Here is a 21,204-nt window from a genome sequence, read left to right on the forward strand (position 1 = left end):
ATTTTTAATAATAATAATAGGATATGCATTGTAATTTATAACAGTTCAATTCCTGTGATTTTACTCCAGGAAATGCTACCCCAACGAGTGACTTCTTAACCCTTTCAGTCCCAATTTATTTGTCTCTTTCAACTGACTTGATTTTTTTATGTACTCTTGGTAATTATCACAAAGAATTGAAAAATATCATTTTAAACATTTTATTTTAAAATGGGGGCGGGTGATTGAATATATTCTGAACCACTGTAATTAAAGTGTTCATCCTCCAGATCAGAACATTTTCTGCAATATCCACCAGTTCTTTATCGGACAATGATTTATTACTAAAAAATAAAATTAAATATTAATTCTAGTAATACCACTGGGACAAATGTATCCCAACACTGATTCCACTGGGTCATATATGACACGTCAACAAATTATGTAAAAAATATATTAATATACGCCATCTTTCCACAAATAAAACATATTCTATTAGTGGTAATCGAATGTCAACAAACTTACCTAGACATTTTTTACACGTATTTCATGCAAAACCAGAAACTAAACAAGTCTAAAGACGTAGTACATGCTTGCCTTATAATAAACAAATTCACTAAGCCTCTATAAGAAGATGCGCGCGATAATTTTGTTGTGGGGACGCTAGAAATGATTCCAACTTCCAGTAGGACATCAAGTACGTAGTAAATTTATGTAGTAAATTCCCTCTAGGCGTCTTTAAACACCTACTGGGACTTGTATAACTCATTAGGACTGAAACGGTTAAGGAAAAGACGTTCTATGAGCGATATACATTCTCCAGTTTTGTCAATACGACTAGTTTATCTCTAGTTCTCCAGTATGTATTTCCGTGGGCAATATAACTTTTACAATACTTGTCATGAAAATCAAACATTATTTTAAAGCCTTCACTCGACGTAGAGGGTTTTCACTTTCGAAAAAATGCCAATCCATGAGAAATGAAATCTCTAATTTATTTTTCAGACAGTAAAAGTATCATCATTGCATCAAAATTTGTGATTTAAAATTTAATACATGGAACTTAACATTATTAATTTTAAATTCCCCATTAGTATTAATAATAACACATGTATGGCCCATATAGATTTTTTTCAATAATATTATTTTATATGCCAATGCCACATTAATAAGTTCTAATGTTTTTGTATAGTATATTCAAATACACATACTTTTGCTTTATGATACGATACACGATATGTAAAGAAAGTGCAGGAAATAATTTAAATTCTAACGTTTTTTGTAGATTATACTAATGGTTGGCTTTCAATTTCACACGAATTTCGACTGCATAACAGTTTTATGTCTTCAGCCCTAATTATATTTATTTAATCAGGTAGTTTATTCAAGTACTTTGAATTACTACATTCTTTATAAGCAGTATAATAATGTTAACTACTTATCATTTGTGACTGTGAATACAACACTTATCGGCTTTAAAATCTATACAAGAAGACTTTATTTTTACGTTTTACATTTACCAACTATACTAACTTCCAATTATCAAATAACAAAAGGCTGTGCCTTTCTCCAAAATCTCGAACTTAAAGTAAATAGCTTAATTGTTGTTTTAACGTCCTAGCCTAAATGGATTCAGCAGCGCATGAAGTCCCTGTCAAAATTGCAGACATTTAAAAATCAACCTTTTGGGTTTACTTAGGGTCATGAGTAGTAAATTTGAGGCACAAGGAAGGACTCTTTGTCAATTAAGTTTTCAGAAAATGAGGATTTCACACCAGAATAAGTAAAGAAAAAAGTTAAATCAACCCAGGCTAATTAAAACCGTAGCCGTAACAGCAGAAGTTAAAGAAAACTCTCGAACTTCTGATTAGAAGCAGGGAATTAAAAGCGCATTATTGTACCGTAAATAGCACTACTTACCTAAGCATAAACTGACTTTGAATCAGTGGAACGTATATTAACTTCTTTTAGTTCTCTCACGTTGATGATAACATTTAATTTGAAAGATGTAGAATATCATCAGTAACAAATGCACTCATCAGGTTTTTAAAAAGTAAAACTCATTACATTCAATGCTCTTTTTTTGACAGATGAGCAGAAATTTAGAATTTACAGAAAAATACATAGTTATATCTCATAATGAAAGGAAATAAATCGTAAAATAACATACATAATATGAAACAGATAAGGCAACGACTAAAATTCTCTTGAAAGGTTGGCACAGAAACATTGTCCTAATTTTAAAATGAACGAAATACGACTATAAAAGACTTATATGCTACGAAAAAAAGTTTAGTCGTATGACACATATTCATAAAAATATAAAAATTAGTTTCTTAATCCAGAAAAGGTAGTTTTTGTCAGTAAATAGCTCTTTATTGTACAAAAAGTAACAAAAGGCTTTGTAATATGCAAAACTGTTTCGAAAATTTTTCAGAATTATAAGAATTAAAGCACATCCCCCCGATCAAAACAAATGACAGAAAAGCTTCGATTTTTTAGGGCTGTATAAAATTTTAATTATACTAGATAAAAATTTCGTTACTTTATCTGATGTAAATGTAAAACTGAAACACATTGATAATAATGAATTGATTGCACATTTATCCCCCCCCGGATGAAAATAAATGACAAAGAAGCTTTGATTTTAGGGGTGTATAAAATTTAATTATGCAAGATAAAAATTTCGGAGCTTTATCTGATGTAAATGTTAAAAATATCTTTAGAAATATGTACGCTAAAATTTAACCGAGCAACAGTCTCTTTAACAATAGTTATATAGCTTCCCTAAAATCTGCTTCTTAAAAATAACAAATAAAGGAATTTAAAATTCTCCTCACGTCTCTTTTCTACGAAGTCGTCACATTTAAATTTACTAGGTGTAATGGACCGAAATTCTAATTCTTAAATTCTAGGTCTCAAAGCCTAGCCAATCGTTTAAGAGTTACTGAGACACTGAATCTTTATTGAAACACCCTTTAGATCCGTTATAAGATGGAAGAGAAAGAATATGGTGGAGAGCACATGGCCTCGAAAATAACGATTTCGCCCGAATTTCATACACTTATAGGGTCCTTTAAAACAATGCATTTGAAAACCCCTAGCCCGCACCTCTCAGAAGAAGGCAAGAAAAGAGGGCGTTTAAGGCTCTAATAAAGTATATTTTTGAGTTCGGCTGACCTTAAGCCTTAATGGTGGAGGGATATCGTACTGGGTTGTGAAATTATGGCTTCATGGTTCGAAACCCGGATCCATTACACAATATTCCATTCTGTTTGCCTTTGCAATAAAATTTGCTTACGAACATTTTTTTAAATGCTAACTGCCTCAGGTACAATAATTAAAAGGAAATACAGAAATTAACTTTCTGCATTTGTCTTTTTCTCCTAACCACGATATGTATTTGGAATAAGTCAAAAAGTTTATTAAAACTAAGTAATTATAAGTATTGAACCACTAAAATGAAAAGTCACCTTACGAGAAGGCTTCAATAATATTCACTTTTCAGTGCACTGAAAACTGAACGTTTACTTCTACTAAGTGGTGTGTGTGATTATGGCAAAGCACACGAGGACTATCTGCCTAAGGGGAGGGATGTCTTAGTGGAGGACTTTCTAGGGGAAATTGGCTCGTATACACGTTACACATGGAGAAAACCACGAAAATTCCCCTGCAGCCAGCCCGTTCTCGGGATTCGAACCTCGGACCGAACTACCAGTGTTCAGCGACTTTACCGCTCGGCCGCTGGTGGGCCTTACTTCTACTAAGAAAACTTTAATGTAAGTGTGGTTCCCATCCGAAATGAGGAAACGATAACGCAATTTTTATGCTTACTTGTACAGCAGCTATGTACACTAAACTCTCTAAAATTTACAGAAACTGTCTAAAATTTACAGAAAAATAATTAACTTGAGATATGTGTCAATTATTAAATGTACACCATGCCAAAATACGGAACAGTTGTAATGTTTTCTTAACAGATATTGCAGTACTTAGTTTAAATAAATTTGTACAAACATAGTCTCATTAAGAATAATGTGAATGAATAAAAACTATTTTTTGCTTTGTTTCTTGAAGGAGACACTTAAGCATACATAAACGTCCTTTTAAACAAAGTTAAAGGGAAATGTTAGCATAAAATTTGTGAACTTTTGCTTTCGGATCGTTAACCTTCTGTTCTAGATATTCGGGGATTACTCTCTGTTTTACTGGTAATTTTCACAATAAGACGATCTCAAAAAATTCATCGGTGTTTTTGATCGCTTTCAAAGACTAAGAAACATCATTCTAGATTTTTTTGATTATTACTGAAAAACCCGTAACCGTCACATATTGGAAAATTAACTTCTTTCGTAAGATGTAAAAATCTGGAATTGATAATCCAGAAATTTCCTTTTTGGATGTTTCGATTTATTATACAACTTCCAGTCATTTTTGCTTTCAGTTTATATACCTGAAATCAATTTTGTTGGATGCTTTTACATAAGTATATCTTTTTAATTAACTGTGAAAATTACGCGTATGTATTCAAGATAAAATGCCCATGACTTCAAATTTGGAAAGAAAAATATCTGTTGTAGACACCATATGACAATTTTGTACGGCTATTAAATTATACACAGTTTTCGTTGCACTTCATTTAAAGTTATTTCCTTGAATTAGTCTAATTTAATTAACCAATCTCTCAAAACAAGTTGAAAATGACATACAAACTGCAAATTTTGAAATTAAATATAACAATCACTTTTTGTCAAATGTTTTTTCTTTTTTCGTAACGAGTATGAAAATCTCTCATAGGAGCCAGTAAACCGCATTAAAAACGAGATTTAATTTATTTCCCCAAAATTAACTTATTTTAGTTTGAAATGCAAAAAAAAAAAAAAAAAAAAAAAAAAAAACCGGAATATTTCTGTCATTTAAAACACTTGTGTCATTATAAATATAAGACTATGACCAACGATTGCCAAAAAGAAAAAAAAAAAAAAAAAAAAGGATGAGTAAAAGCTTTTAAGCCGGCTAAAGAGGTTTTACATATATATATATATATACACTTTTGGCTCTGCCGATTGTAATAAAAAGGAGATGTGCACAAAAAGATGTTACAGCAGTCGTATATACAAAATATTAACGGCCGACGGCTAATCGTTTTTGAATTATGTCAGATAATTCTTACGTACATCACGAAAAAAGTACATTTTACAATCCCTTTTGGAATAAAATGCCCTTTATTCTGTCGATACGTACAGACGTCACGCAAAAAAAAAAAAAAAAAATAGTTAAAATGAATATTTCGTTGAAACATGAAAACCGAAATTTTTGCGGTTATAATACTTCTTTTACTTCGGATAAAGAAGTAAAAATATACAAAAACTTGTCTCAGGTAATATTGCAAAGAAATGAATCAACCTTTGCCAAGAACACTGAATTATAGAGCATAAATTTGAATAATTAATAAATCAGAATAAAACAGAAAAAAAAAAAAAAAAAAACTCACCGTTAAATCATCTTTGTCGACGCAGGTGGTGTAGTTAGACCACGTACGATTAGTATCAGGATGCCTATACCAGCTCCCATCAGGATTACACTCTTTGTGCGCTGATCCTGAAAAAGAATTCTTAAATCAAGCAATTACCTTAGTGCAGTATAAGCTCAAAAAGGTGATCGGAATTTTTATGAAAAAAATTCATAATTACAAAGGAGGGGAATACCATATCTCGACTCAGTTCACTAAAACCTGCATGTTTATAACTTTGATCAAAATGAATTCATTAAGTTTATTAGTAATGTAATGACATGTGGAAACAGCTACATTTTTTTCTTACTTTTAATGGTCTCCGGTTGCCTTCTGTTTCAAATAAGTGGGACTGATCCCGCTTTATAGTCAGCGTCGGTTCAATGTGCAAAAGAGAAATTGAACCTATGCAACTTCAAGAAATAGTTGTAACTTTCTCTAGAGAAAAATGTTGTTTAGTTGAAAACAGGCAATTTAATTTATATGCATACTCCTTGTCGCAAAAACTTCATTTTAAATTGATACACTGCATTCTGAGGACAGTTAGCCTAAAGCATGGTAACATTTTTACAAATTAGAAAAGTCATATTTGAAACTTAAAAATTAAATTAGGACTTTATTTAGCAAAATCCTTTCCCTTATCTCGCACTGATATTTATCTCATCGACGGAAATAATTTTCAGTACATCAAAGAAAAAAATTCAACAGAAAAAAGAAGTTCTTTGCTCTCTCTCGTGATAGAATATCCTACCATAAAATGATCTGACTTGTTTTCAAAAGAGTTTCTAAAGGATCAAGAATGAACGACCTTTCAGGAACAAAAAGGCACATTTGTTTGGCCAACATATAACAAAAGGATACGAGATAAAGAATATTTGAGGAAGAAATGCATTGCTTATCTCATAAAAAAGCAAAAGAAAGATTTCGAAAATATACATTTTAAGTTACGTTTTTTTAAGACAGTACGGATATTTGCTGGTAAATAACTTGAGCATGAAAATTCTTGAAGTCGTTCACAATATATTCAGTGCACATTTTTAGCTAGCAAAACAAACTTTGATTATCGTATTATAATTTTCTCATTAAAATAGTTCATTATATTTACTAAAGGTCCTTGGTAGGGTTCTAGAACAATTTTGAAGACAATATGAAATTCAGGAAAGATATACTGAATCTTTTGTTTAGCAAACAAATCTTTTGTTAGAACAACACACTACTCGGGCATTCCTAAAATAAATATCCTCTTAAAAATCTTAAATATGTTCAATTTATTACAAAATATAAATCGCAAGTAACAGAAAAGCTTCATAACTAAAAGGTTAAAGGTATTTTCTCCCTCCTTTCCGTATGCTACATGCGTATTCGGAAGATACTGAGTTCGAATTCCAGCGAGGCCATTGCAGATTTCTTCAGTTTCCTGACGTTGAGAAACTATAAAAGACTTTATCAAAAGACATTTTAACTAAAAAAGTTGGTGAACGATAATTTGTCCCCCCCCTAGCATTTGGCGATTGCGTCTCCTCATCCCCAGTCCCGTTTAATTGAGTGAGTATAGAAATTATTTTCTCCTTCCTTTTCTCAAACTTCGTGGTGTAACCGCACTTTCAACGCTTATTCGGAAGATTCGGTGTTCGAATCCAAGTGAGGGTATCGCACATTTTTCACGTTCCAGCATCGATATAACCTTATGATTCCAGAAAGTGATTAATCTCTGTCATTATACCTGTAATTGAATAATTATTATATCCAAAGGAACAACATCAAAAATTTAAACAATTTTGCAAATTAGAATACCAAGCATTGTTTTACAGCACGAAATCCTGTCCCTTTGTAATTAGCTTCATTGTAATACCAAAATCTAAAATTATAATTTTTAGAATTCTTAATTTTAAAATTCACAGATCGGAAGCTTCGAAATTTCTTGCTAAACAAACGGTAACGTGTTAGGAATATTTTAGATTTATGCAACACTGACAGAAAATTAAATGTGTCATGAATTATTAAAAATTGCATACGGGGTGAATATGCTCTACAATGTCTGAGCATGCGACAGCGGTTTTGTTTGCAGAGGTTTTTAAATCACACGCGCACACACATACATATATATATCCTCTTAAACACCATGTCCACAAAAGACTTTATTCTTGCAACCGTTTCGGCGTAGACACTCTGTAACATGAAACGCGACGCATCAAGAAAGAGTACTGTACCAATACCTTACTGATACTCGCGAAGCTTATGAGCAGGTGTCACTATTTGAGAAAGAATACGCAGTTGAACTAAAGGAAGCACGGTCAGGATCACTAGACACCAAGATCACCAGACATATGGGTTGAGGAGATGCTACCATTCGACTATGTTTGAAGGAATGGGTGAACCATGGCCGTACACAGCGTCAAAAAAGAGTAGCCTTCGACCGAAAACGATGACAGAACGCGAGGACAGTGTGATGTAAAATCAGAGTTGACAACCCCTGATGCCTCATTTTCGATGACCCGATGCGGAACCAGGACACCAGTCGCTGCAAAAACCACACATATACGATTTAGTAAATGAGAGTGAGGTCACGGATGCCACTGCGTCGACTTCCCCTGACCGTTGCACAGCGTCAGGCACGTTTGCACTGCTGTCGAGTGCATTCATCCTGACATCTCACGAACCGAGTATAATATTTTAACGACGAGTTCTGCTTTGAATTGAGCCCCCATTGTTAGCCAAGATGTATCTGGAGGCGTCTAGGACAGCGGTGGCTACTCAATTGAACCTTTTGGTTATCCATCCATGACATCGTTACAGCAGGACGGTATATCGATTCGATTCTGCGCCCTGTAGTGTTTCCCTTCCTTCACGGGCCTCTGAACTTATATTTGAATATGATAATGCCCGGCCGCACATGGTACGGCCTTTCTACCTTCTCCTTCTCCAATATTTCCCTAGTCGACGCAACCGCCAGATCTCTTCCCAGTACAGCATGTTTAGACTAATGAGTAGGGATCTCACACCGTCCCTGGATTGTGCCGATTTAATTCTCCTGTTCGAACGAATATGAGAAACAAAATCATAAGAGGATACCCGCCAACTGTGCGAGTCAATCCCAATCTAGATCACAGCTGGCATCAAGGAGGGCCAACGCATTACAGACTCTTTTCTCTCGTAGCTGTATTTTGTGAATAAAACATTTAACTCTTAGGATACTGTTAGTTTTTGTTTTCAATACATTTACATCACATCTACCAATTTTGGCCCATTCGGAAACTCCTTCCTGGTGAGTCGCCTTTTATGTTATAGAATGTACGTTCAATTGCAAAAAATGCTTTAAATGACGGACCGAGTCACGTTTTGTTATTTTTAAATTTAAGAAAATTTATTCAATAAAATTCATTCAATATAAAATACTGAATCTAATTCGTTATAGATTCGCCGGTCCCAATACTTATATTTAGGAAAATGTCATTCTTATTATAAGAAAGAAAAAAAAATTAACTACAAAAATTGAACAAGATATTTGATTTCAAAATAAGAGATTTTTGAAGTTGTTTTCTACTTCTTTTGAGGAATCAATTGATTAATATATTAGTATAGTTCGAAGTTGGTTTCTTGTTTCTTTAAATGCTATTCAGAAGTATACTTTTGTGATTAAATAGCGTGTAATAATCTTTAATTTAGAATTTTGTTATAATTGGTTACAATTGGTATACGAATTTTTACAGAAATTATTTATGAACTTTAAAACGTTAGAGAGACCTTATTACATTCTCATGCAGATTTACTAGTTTAGAATTATAATCTAGAAACTATACAAATTCATTATTATAGAAATATTTAAATTTCATCATAGAAATATTTAAAATTTTTAATTTATGCTGATAAGATTACGAGTTGGCAGTATGGCAGTACTGAAGCTAAATCAGTGTTTTCCCTGAACAGAATTCATTAAGATTCCGCGAATAAGCTCTCTAATACTAATGAATACTTTTTATGATAATATGCGCGGAAATATCTGTCACCCAATCTGTTAGCATCGAAATCTTTTTCTAAACTAATATTTTATTTTTAGAAGTATAAATGCAGACATTTCGTTCTTCGACTTACATGCGGCTCCTGAGTATGATGTCCATATTTAAAGTTAAATATTTTGGTGAATTTTTGCTGTACTGGAGTTACACTTTTTCTGCTGTGCATTTTATAATGAACATAGCCTCCTTTGTAAGGATTATGTTAATTTTATTAACAGTTAAATTTTAAGTTAAACTTCCTTTCCTATCGATTCTTAATTTCAGCTTACCACGGCCAGAACGTAGTTTTAGAATCACGTCTGAATGCTAATGAGGAAGAGCGGTATTTAAATGAGAAGCGGTAAATAAAATTTCTACAGTCTTAGAGAGAGAGATATCAGATATTCTGGCTGCACGCGTCCGCCTTTTTAGGCTACTCTCTCGTAAGCCATTATTACGCTCGGCCGTACTTTAGGTAGTTGATAGCTTCGCAGTCAATTAGCGTTAAGGGGCCAACTCTTAGAATTTTGATAGCTTCGGCTATATCTCTTTAGTTACGATTAGTTTAGTTTAATTCTTAGTCTCTTAACTTCACGCCCAAGAGTCGGCTTTATCCAAGATGGAGACTCCAAGACGGAGTTTTGTTAAACTTTAGTTGGAATAATAAAGAGTTATTTCACCCTTCTTACTTGTTGTTTTCTATCTCACGAACTCAAGCGATTATTCGCTTACTAGTTATTAAGGTTCTTCACTTTCAACTGTAACTTAGAAATACACAGTGGAGAATCCTACACCTTAATATGAATTAAGGGCCCGTGGAAATGTATGTATAAATAGATTTCGTAAATTTTACATAGTAGATTTTGTAATACAATTTTTTTATTTAAATTATTTTTTTTATATTTAAGGCATTTAATACACACACATTTTTGTATTTGGAAATATATGCCTATAGTCAACGGTTCTAAAATAAATGCAGGATGAAGTTTATTGGTTTGTTTGATTACAGCAAAGAACGCGATGACAATCTGCCTAAGGGGTACTTCCGTGGAGGACTTTCCATGGGAAATTGGCTCGTGTCCATGTTACACATGGGGGAGGGGGAAGACGCTAAAACAGCCGTGCAGCCAGCCCGGTCATCTGGAATCTAATCCAGATCGAAGTACCAAGCGTTCAGCGGTTTTACCGCTCTGCCGCTGTGGACCGCTGAGTAAGGAATTTTGTGAAGACGAAGTATGTAAAGAACGTATGTAAGAATGAATAAACTATTTATTTCAAAGTTTTAGAAACAACTGAAAAAGAGATTCTGATTAGTTCAATTCAGCGGAAGAAAACAACTATTAGAAAAAATAAAAATAAGCTTACTTTCTGGAAGGAACCCAGTTATGAAACTTGGACATGGAATGTAAGCAGTTTTTCCTGCAGGGGTATCGTTCCAACAACCCCAGCCATCAAATGTTCTCGGACAGAATAACTCACCTGTAAATAAAGATAAATTTTTGAGTCATTAAAATTTGAATTATTCTTCAAGTTCCATAATACGTTATTATTCTTACAACGACATTTTGCATGTCGAATTATAAATAAAGTTGCTTTATAAATCGAAAGTTGTATGCATGTGTGAGATATATACGCAAGTAGAAACGTTTGGTTACAAATAATTAAAACGCATATGATGACAATAATTAAATGTCACTTTACTCCATAATGATACATGTAATATCTGCCTTTTAAGAATTCGGATCCCTTTTGTTTCTCAAGCAAGATAGTTAATAAAACGAGGTAATGCAAGAAAGAACAATTGAAATGAATATAAACGTTTAAGAATGTTTTCCATCTGAATTCCGACAGTGATTATTCCTTTTCCTCCAAGTTACCAGGCATAACGCTTCCGTACCGCTTTATAAAAATTGCTTAAAATGCTCAGAAACCCTGCCGCTGATGATAATAGATTGGCCCTTGCGCCCACCTAAAAACAGCCTCCAGCTCTATACACCGCAATCGTCATCGACCTGGCCTCTGTAGTCATTTATTTTTGTTAGTTAACGTATAGGTGTTTTACAGATATAGTCCACTTCTAGAATGTTGGATTTTTCTACGTAACGTGACCTGAAAATAGAACGATTGAATATACAAATAAATTAGAAAGCTAAATATCGCAAGAGACAACTTTACTGTTGGTTCTTATTTACCAGAGGCCTCGATTTCGAAGACAGAAAATCTCACAGAATTTTCAAAAGCAGCCATATCAGAGGTTTTCAAAATTTGGAATCAGAACCCACAGTTCTTCCCTAGAACTGTGGTTCGAGCACAGTTTTCCAAGAGAGTGATCGGCGTGGTCTCCGACGAACTGCACGGCAGAGCAGGGACTCTACTGTGCTTCAACTGACACAGATCGTCAATCAAAGCTCTTCCCAACAGATTTCAGCTCGAACCATGTGCAGAGAATTCCAGAGGATAGGAATGCATATACGGGTGCCTGTGAGAAAACCTCTCATTTCTTCCCGACATGCAAGAAGTCGTTTGCTGTGATGTAAAGAAAGAAGACAGTGGTCATTTGAGTACTGGAAACTGGTAATGTGGTTGAAAGAATCACGCTACACCTTATTTTGCACAGATGGGGGGAAGACGTCGAATTTGGCGAGAATCCCATGAAGCCATGATTCCATCTTCATCTTGCCTTACTCGCAATATGCAAGGGTCTGGTGGGAGTATCATGATATGGAGCATATTCTGATGCCATGGAAGTAGTGCCCTGGTGTTCCTCGAGGGTAAACAAACAGCTATGAGTTACCTAGATATACTGGCAGATCAAGTGCCCCCTGAAATGTTGCATTTTCACCCAAGGACGTATCCGACAGCACTCTCCTTCTCTGTCTAATTTACAAGATTAAAAAGCTGCATAGCCAATGCGTGGTATTCTCTGGACGTAAATGCATTCCAGAGGCATGTAGACATGATGCCCATGTCCAAGTGAATCAGAGCAGTTATCCGTGGAAAAGGTGGTTGTCCGAAAAAATATTGATCTTGGGTTTCTTATTCATTGGCCAGTGTGTGTAAGTAATACTTAATTAATAATTTAATAAATTAATTAATAAATTATTAGAGAATGTTGTAGCACAAACTGCAAAGTCTTCAATCAAACTCAGTGTTTCATGATATCTGCCATTATTTTTGACACATTTTCAAATTTTAGGTTAACTTAATGATTATGAATTATAACTATTTTTCTAATTTTATCCGCTAATCGAAATCATTTGTTTTATTCCAGCAGAATATCAACCCATTGTAAAAGCAAGACGAAAGAAAGAGAGTTTTCAAGCAAAAGCCGAGTTGTGACTGTCCACTTTTGGGTGCATCTTAAGAAAAACGAAAAGTTTCAGAAAGGTGCAATTACGTTAACTGGAAAACAATCTAAGTACAGCAAAATCACGTGCAAAAGGAAATGTGCTTCCAAAAATAATTGTCAAGGTGAATCTTATGGTAATGTTGATTCTTTGAAAAAACAAACTGTGGACGTATATGTAAAGATTATGGTGATAAACTTGAAAAGTTAAGAAATATTCCTCTTAGCAGAAGGGACACCATAGATGCAGTAAACAAAACCTTTGATAATATTTCTCTCGAAGCACTGGATAACACGTTTTTGTCAGTTCAATAAATTATGTAGGAAGCAATGACGAATGATTGTTCTAATAATTTTAAGCTCACGTATATAGCGAAAGGAAAGTTTCATAACCAAGGAATCTTACTTGCAAGTTTAAAATGCAGTAACGAAATTATTGAAGAATCCGATAAACTATTTGAACACTCAACACAAAAATTAAGAGTAATATTTTTAATTTATTTTTTAATTTAATATATTTTTCGATAATAAATGTTGCATTCTATATTTATTACGCTACTATTATTATGGGAAAACTTAAATTCACCAACAGCTATTATTATGAGACACAAGGAGTGGTTGTTAAATAAATTAACAAAATTGAAAACACAGATATATTTAGACAACTTTAAGGAAAGAATGCGAAATAAACAATCGCTATCGCGCTGTTCATCTCCTATGGCAATGTAACCTTGAGATTTAAATGGTTGAACCTGGATATCATATTTTCTGAATGAAATTATCTAACCTCGTATTATTTCTTCAAGCTATCAATATAATAGAGGCTCCTATAAGAAATGATAAAGTTTATAATGTATTATAAGTAAAGCTAATCACTTGCAATTTAGACAATAGCTAATCTATGGAAAAAGATCAACAGAAAGTTTATAATCATCTAATAATAGAAAACGCCAAGAGAAAAAAATGCGCTTGGCGTGGACGCATTCAGCTGAACGATGTTTATTAATGTTTAATAAAATTTTAAAAAATTTTAACCAAAATATTGTCGACAGTGAAATTTTTGATTAATTTCATAAGCTGATTTATCTTGTTAATTTTATTATTCATTGCTACGCAAAGACGGAGTTACGTTGTAAAATAAAACAATAAGACAATTGACTAAATAAGTGCTAAATCTCATTTTTTGTCCGTATGACTTTTGTGACCAAATCTTTTTTCAAACTCTTGCCGCCAAATGTTATAAGGAAGTATTCTCCAGGGCGCCAGACTGTTGCTATTCGGAAAAATGTAAGATATTTATCTCTCATTTTAATCTACCAATTCAGCTATTCGAAAGCAATGTGCTGCTCGCCCTTGCAGTTGCAGCTGGAGTCTTGCCTTTACCTATTGCGGTTGAAAAGGACGCAGCTTATCAGTTGATTAGACAACTTGGCTGTTCAGTTCAGTTTGGAGATCACTCTTTCTCCTCCCATGATTACGAAGCAGCAATAAACAGAGAAGATCAACACCCCTCCCTCTATGGAACGGGAGTTAAAGTTAATCTCAAACCGAGTCATCAAGTTTCTCATGCTGATCTGGTCTTTTATACTGATGGCTCTAAATTGGAAGATCAGGTTGGCTGTGCATATATAGTCACACTGCAAGATCAGACAACTCTTCACCAGTGGAAATGTCATCTGTCTTCTTTTAACAGCGTCTTCCAGAATGAGGCTATTGCTATTCGACAAGCCATACAAACAATCATTAATCATCGATATTCACATTCCTATGTTCTTACCAATAGTCTCTCCACATTGTATGCCATTTTAAATCCTCTGCATTCATCCCCCATTATTGTGGACATTCAAACTAGCTTGTCTCGACATAAAAATCTACGCATTTGTTTAGAATGGACAAAAGCTCATGTGGGGAACTACGATAATGAAACTGTCGATAGGCTTGCTAAAGAAGCAGCACAGAATCACGAGATAACACAGACCTTGACGGTTTCACGCCCAGTATCTATTCTAAAGCGTCACTTACTTCTCACAGCCATCTCCTTGTAGCAAAATGCATGGAGTTCGGAGGAAACTGGTCGCCGAGCATTTGCCCATGTCCCTAAAGTAGATTTAGACCGATTAATCATGCCACCACAGCTGATCTTCTATATTACGGGCCACGGGCCTTTTCCCTTATATTTCGAGAGACATGGACTCTCTTCCTCAGCACTCTGTAGTTGTGGACAACTGGGCAATCCAGAACACTATCTAATCGATTGTCCACTTACTACTGAATTCCATATTCCTTTTCCACCAACGGATAGGACTGCCTTTAGTCGTTTCTTGATTAAGCAACGGCATAAAGTCAAAAAGATAGTCCGTTTAATTGACAAACTGATGAATCTGGGAATCTTTGTGCCTTATAATATCGACATATGATTCAACTTCTTCAACTGCTTATATATATTATAACCCATCTATTTTTATGCTTATAAGTGTTTGTAACCATTGTAATCTATTGTAATCCATCTGTTATAAGTCGCTGTGCATAGCAGCAGTCAAATATTTGTATATTCCCTCTCAGCATCTTTTTCTAAGTGCAATCAAGTAATATTGTCTATAACAGCTGTCCCTGTACCTATGGTACATTTAATACCAGGTGCTGTTTAGTATCCTTATATCTTGCATTTGCCTATTTACCGATGAATAATAATGTTATCTTTTGCATATGCACATTTATTATCAAGTGCTGTTAAATATCTGTATATTGAATTTGCATATTTATCTGTTGCATATGTATTGTCCTAACAGTCTCTTTGATGTCCATAGCAGCTATCAATGTACTTATGGTACATTTATTACCAGGTGCTGTTAAATATCTGAATACATTGAATTCGCATATTTATCTGTTGCATATGTTCCGTCCTAATAATCTCTTTGCTGTCCATAGCAGCTATCAATGTACTTATGGTACATTTTTCACCAGGTGCTGTTAAATATCTGAATATATTAAATCTGCATATTTACCTATGAATAATAATGTTATTGTCTTTATTTTTATCTTTTGCCCATGTATTATCATACATATAACTGTCTGTATTCCCTCATCATCTACTATGATAATATCTCACTGTATAATAGTATATAATATCTTGGCATATCTAGTTGTGCGTATTAATGATACATTGTTTGCCAGTTGCTGTTAAACATCGGTATACCATATACTTGCATATTTAGCTATACATTATACTGTTACTGTCTTCTTTTCATCAATTGCCCAAGTAATATCAAACATTTAATTCTCTGTGCAATAATAACACTGAATGTATTGGGGTCGCTAGAGATTTTCATTGTATAATATATCTAACCATTATCCATTGTTTTAAATATATCCATTGTATTTATACCAATATTGAATGTATTTTGTGTTTTTCACGGTATAATATATGTTCATAATATGTGGCATACTTAAGTCTATATTTCATCCTTTGCAAATGTATAGTAACACATTTAACTGTCTGCATCAATTTATTTGCTGCGTAAGGATCACACGTGTCATGACAATTTTAAATGTATATTTGTGTTACCAACACTGAATGTATTTTATATTTTCATTGTATAGTATTGTATAGTATCTACTGTATCGTATCGTATTGTGGTATTGTTTAGTATTGTATAGTATCTTATATCAGTTGGCTTTATACAGGTTAAATATTTTTAGCTTTTGTATTGTATTGTATTGTATTGTAGTATTGTATATTATTGTATAGTATCTTATATTAGTTATCTTTTATGCAGGTAACTGCATCAATTTATTTGCTGCATTAGAATCACTGGTGTCATGACAATTTTAAATTTATTTTTGTGTCACCAACACTGAATGTATTTTGTATTTTCATTGTATAGTATTGCAGAGCATCTACTGTATCGTATTGTATTGTGGTATTGTATCTACTGTATCGTATTGTATTGTGGTATTGTAGAGTATTGTGGTATTGTATAGTATTGTATAGTATCTTATATCAGTTGACTTTTAGTACAGGTTAAATATGTTAATTTATTTTTTGTATTGTATTGTAATATTGTATAGTATTGTATGGTATCCTATATTCGTTAACTTTTATGCAGGCTAAATATGTTATTTTTATTCCTCATAATCGTATAATTAGCCTTATCGCATGTTTTTCCCACAATACCACGAGATCAATTGTATTGTACCGCTATTGCATTCAGTTACTAAGTTTGGTACGAATCCTGTACCATAATTGGTAGTAACCAATGTATCGACCTTTGTATATCTTAAACACAGTTGCATGCTAAATATATTTTGTATAACATATTCCTTTTTCCTAACTATTGTTGTACTATAGGGATTGAATGCGTACCGAGATCAAATTGTATTGTACGCTACCTACTTCTTCTGTATCACATCACTACCTGCGGTATTGTAACATGACTTTGTCATAGCGAATATCTAGTTTATTACACTGACTTTCAATATGTTGCTTTGTCAAATATATGTACTTGGCTATGCAATGTATCCCGATCCAGTTGTTAGTCTTCTGATTTAAGTCGAATTCTGAATGCTTTACGCATTTCCCATGTATCAGTACTTCCAGTCACATTATTATTTTATTATTTTATCGTATTATTTTATTTTTATTTCTTTTGGTATATCCTCTGTGTATTGCTGTAATCATTTACATTCATTATGTCACTATGTTCTCTATTTTTATGTTATATTGTCATTAAGTCTAATTCTACTGTCTATATTTTACTCATTGTATATTATTGGGCTTCCCAACATCAGACTGTACTTTAGCTTATGTATATTCTATATTTGTGTGTATTACACCTTTGTAAAATTTTTGCTTATTGTCAAAACTCGCCCTTGTTTGGCCCTGTACGCTTTTGTTATTTTATTTAATAAATGTGGGGCCTGGGCGGTTGTTGGGACTGTCTTTCGTGAGCAGTTGGTCTGTTGGACTGCCACCGGGTTGAATTTGGCTCTGGCTTTGGGCGCCCGGTGCGTGGCGTCTTGTGATTCTTCTTTAGGCTCTGGACGTAGGTGGACGTGGTGCTATACCGATTAACCTTTTGGTAAAGGGACAGTGCCCACGTCCTCCGTTGCTTATCGCTTATCGCTTACTCCTTCAGAGAGAATACTTACTATCTCCACGCACCAGCGTATTGCCATTCAGTAAAGCGTAAAATATTAAACTTTCAAATTAAATCTTTCCACTACCGAGTAGCAAAACAATCTGATTGAAAAGCAATAAAAGCAGTTCTTAAAAGTACTTTTCATTCGATTTAAATAAATATGTATTTAAATTATAAGATGGTTAGTTAGAAATATTAAATATTTTTATGACATGACACTAGCTGTTAAAATTAAAATCATTCTATACTTATTCTTTTTCATGATAACACTTTTACTAGCTGGCAGATGGAGCAGCAAGATTTTAAAGAAACAATGTAGCGAATATAGAAAAAATGCATGGCAACCCTAACACTCTATTGCGAATTCTAAAGGTATGCTGCTTTAAATTGTGGTATTGTTCTTGAACTTTATATGGCGTTACGTTTGAAGAAACCAGCGCATAATAATAAAGCTAAATGATTAAAAAAACTATTAGCAAGAGTGAGTCAAACAGCAGACTGTGAGATGCTCAGCGAGAGCATCAAAACCTTAACAAATTCTCTGGTGTGAAGATCTTCAGTTTCTTTCAGAATTTCTTTTTCTTATTAAAATTTCGTTTGATTTTTGTGTAATTTTATCGCCAAGTCTCAAAACTTATATACGCATTTAAAGCTAGATTTTGTTCTCCACTTTTTAACTATTGCAATCTTATTCCCAACGCAATTACGCTATTTATACAGTAGCGAGTTTCGCGCCTTCGCTTATTAGGTTAGTTAGAGAAGCCGAGGTTTATTATTAAATAATAATTAATATTTGTCTAGGAAGCAATAGCTGGAAAACATTTTTACGCTGTCTGATTTAGATTTATAATTTCACGTGTAATAAAAGACAGAGACATTAACAATAATTTAATAATTTTCATTAACAATCAGTTAATGAAAATTATTCTTTGGTACCCACTGAATGAAAAATTGAGAATGGAATAAAGTTATTACCAATTCTAAATGAATTACCCAGAATTTCAAATATTGAAATTTTGCTATGAAGTTTGGAATAATAATGATTCAAACTGCTTTTATTTATACAGCCATCGAAGACATAAGATTCATAAATTAGAAAAACTAATTCCTTGTTGAGTATTACACATTCAGTAATGTTCGCAGTACACTCGATAGACTGGATCAAAACGAAATATGAATGATATGAATCTAAAATAAATTATACTCAAAAGCTATATGAACAGCTAATTCACATTTATTTCTGGACTTATTACTAATTACGCATAATGGTATGTTTGCAAAGACGTAAAATGAACAAATTGAGACTACAAAATCAAATCCAGATGTTCACTTTGAAAATCTGCGCCATCTTATTAAAAACAAATAATACAGAAGAAATTGTCAGGTGAATAAACATGAATCGTTTTCATCTATTTTTGTCTCAAGGACTACGTAAGAGTTTTACAAGGCTACTGAAAACAAACGTCATTTCTAAGCTCAAAACGTAATACAGAATATGAATTGAACTAGTATAGTATTTGTCTTAATTCTTACACTTCAGACACTTTAACAATATAGCTTTAACATTGTAACATAGCTGGAGGAAACACCAACATTTACCCAGTTTCAATATCAGAAATTTTATTTAATGTAAATAACAATAACAGCTACGAATTGCATTTAATATATTAATTTTAATAATAGACATCAAAATGTTTATATGTTCTAGAACAAACACTTCTGCAATTAATGTCAGGAAAGAAAAAGAATGAGCTTCATTTAAAAACTGATATGATAAGCATTTTAAAACTACAATACAGATCATAGAGAAACTACAAAAGTGGACCAAATGGATCTAGGCGGCTATTTCTAATTTTTTTGGAAATGAAGGAAATGGTCAAATATTACATTAATAATAGTATCAGCTTAATAAAACTATGCGCAAATTCTTCATCCATGGTATTACTACGTGAAAAAAATAAAAAAGTTACACGTATATCGCGTAATCAATTATGGTGTAATTAAAATAAAGAGGAGGGAGTTCGCCAAGAAATGAGTACAATTCTTCATACGAAATCAGTGCAGCTATTAATCTCATTCGGTTACAAGCTGGTTGCCAACACCCTAGACCTTTGACGTGTCTTACATCCATACATGTCTGTAGCTGCTAATGATTTGTAATTCTTTCTAAAATCAGTAAGACCACTTCCCTAGTTAATGCCAGAGTGACTATGAAGTAGCTCTTAGGTAACAATACGTAAGAGAATACAATGAAAGTTAAGGGTGAGAGTACCTGATAAAAATAAAAGTTTTATAATAAAAGTGATGACAGTAATAATGCTTTTCTGTTTTCTCTAAGCTTTATTCCATGTAAGAATTCATTATTTGTTTTCTAATATGGAGATATTTATTTGACATGTATAGAAAATACAGATAAAATAGAGCATTAGTATTGCAATAAAATGAAGCTATAGATGGTTGTTGTATAAATATTTTATATTCACTCTCTTGAACTATCGATAAGAACAGGTTGTGGGTCTGGATGTCAATAATGCTTTCCACTTGACTAACAGGTTATTAACTTGGAACAACAGTTATTCTGTTTGTAGGCATTAAAGGTAAATACGAGACAACAATTATATGAGGATCAACATATTAAACTGGGCACGCACGCCGGTGTATCGCGTCATTTGGTTTCTTGATGGATTCCGCAGGAAGACAATTGTTAGCAAAAAGTTCAGTACAAGCAAGGAGATAAGAGAAGAATCGCGGTTGCTCAATCAAGTTGTATGAACTTGTTTCTTGCGCAATTCAGGTATTACTAGAGCGCTGCATTAGCAGCGGTGCATGGTTACAATATGTTGTAATGTAATAAGTATTTTCAATCTTAAGCCTTTTCAGCTCGTTTGGACATACCTTCGCTAAAAATGTTTTCAATTAGAAAAAAGTTACATGATTTCTTGAACAATTTCGACTGCAATTGCAAGGTTAGAAAATTTGGCAATTAATTCATAACGCAAAATATAAAGTTGTTAAAGAGATCAGTAGTATTTTAAGATTACACTGCAACGAGCTCAAAATACTGTAATAGAAAGCATAAAAATATCAGAAATAGCCAATTACAAAATTTAATAGAGAAAATAAAAATGTACTAAAATCTCACAAAGTTTCGAGAGAATAACTGATAAGCAAATTTAAAAAAGTGAAATATAATATTTCAATATCCTCTTTTAGCAATTCAAATAGTTATAACAT

The 21,204-nt window shown here is 33.2% G+C and overlaps 1 protein-coding gene across 2 annotated transcripts in view; it reads right to left on the minus strand.

Moving 5' to 3' along the window:
- Positions 1-21,204, minus strand: part of LOC118181155 (calcitonin gene-related peptide type 1 receptor-like) — a 374,571-nt gene that overhangs the window by 229,818 nt on the left and 123,549 nt on the right. For both annotated transcript variants that reach the window (XM_085817333.1, XM_085817334.1), the window contains exons 6-7: positions 10,852-10,965; positions 5,474-5,580 (exon numbers count right to left, since the gene is read on the minus strand). In XM_085817333.1, the coding sequence (XP_085673459.1) occupies positions 5,474-5,580; positions 10,852-10,965 (221 nt within the window). The remainder of the gene's footprint in view (positions 1-5,473; positions 5,581-10,851; positions 10,966-21,204) is intronic.

Source organism: Stegodyphus dumicola, chromosome 5 (genome assembly GCF_044657685.1).
Source record: "Stegodyphus dumicola isolate Sdum_Otavi_A_Nest chromosome 5, ASM4465768v1".
NCBI classification, from domain to species: domain Eukaryota; kingdom Metazoa; phylum Arthropoda; class Arachnida; order Araneae; family Eresidae; genus Stegodyphus; species Stegodyphus dumicola.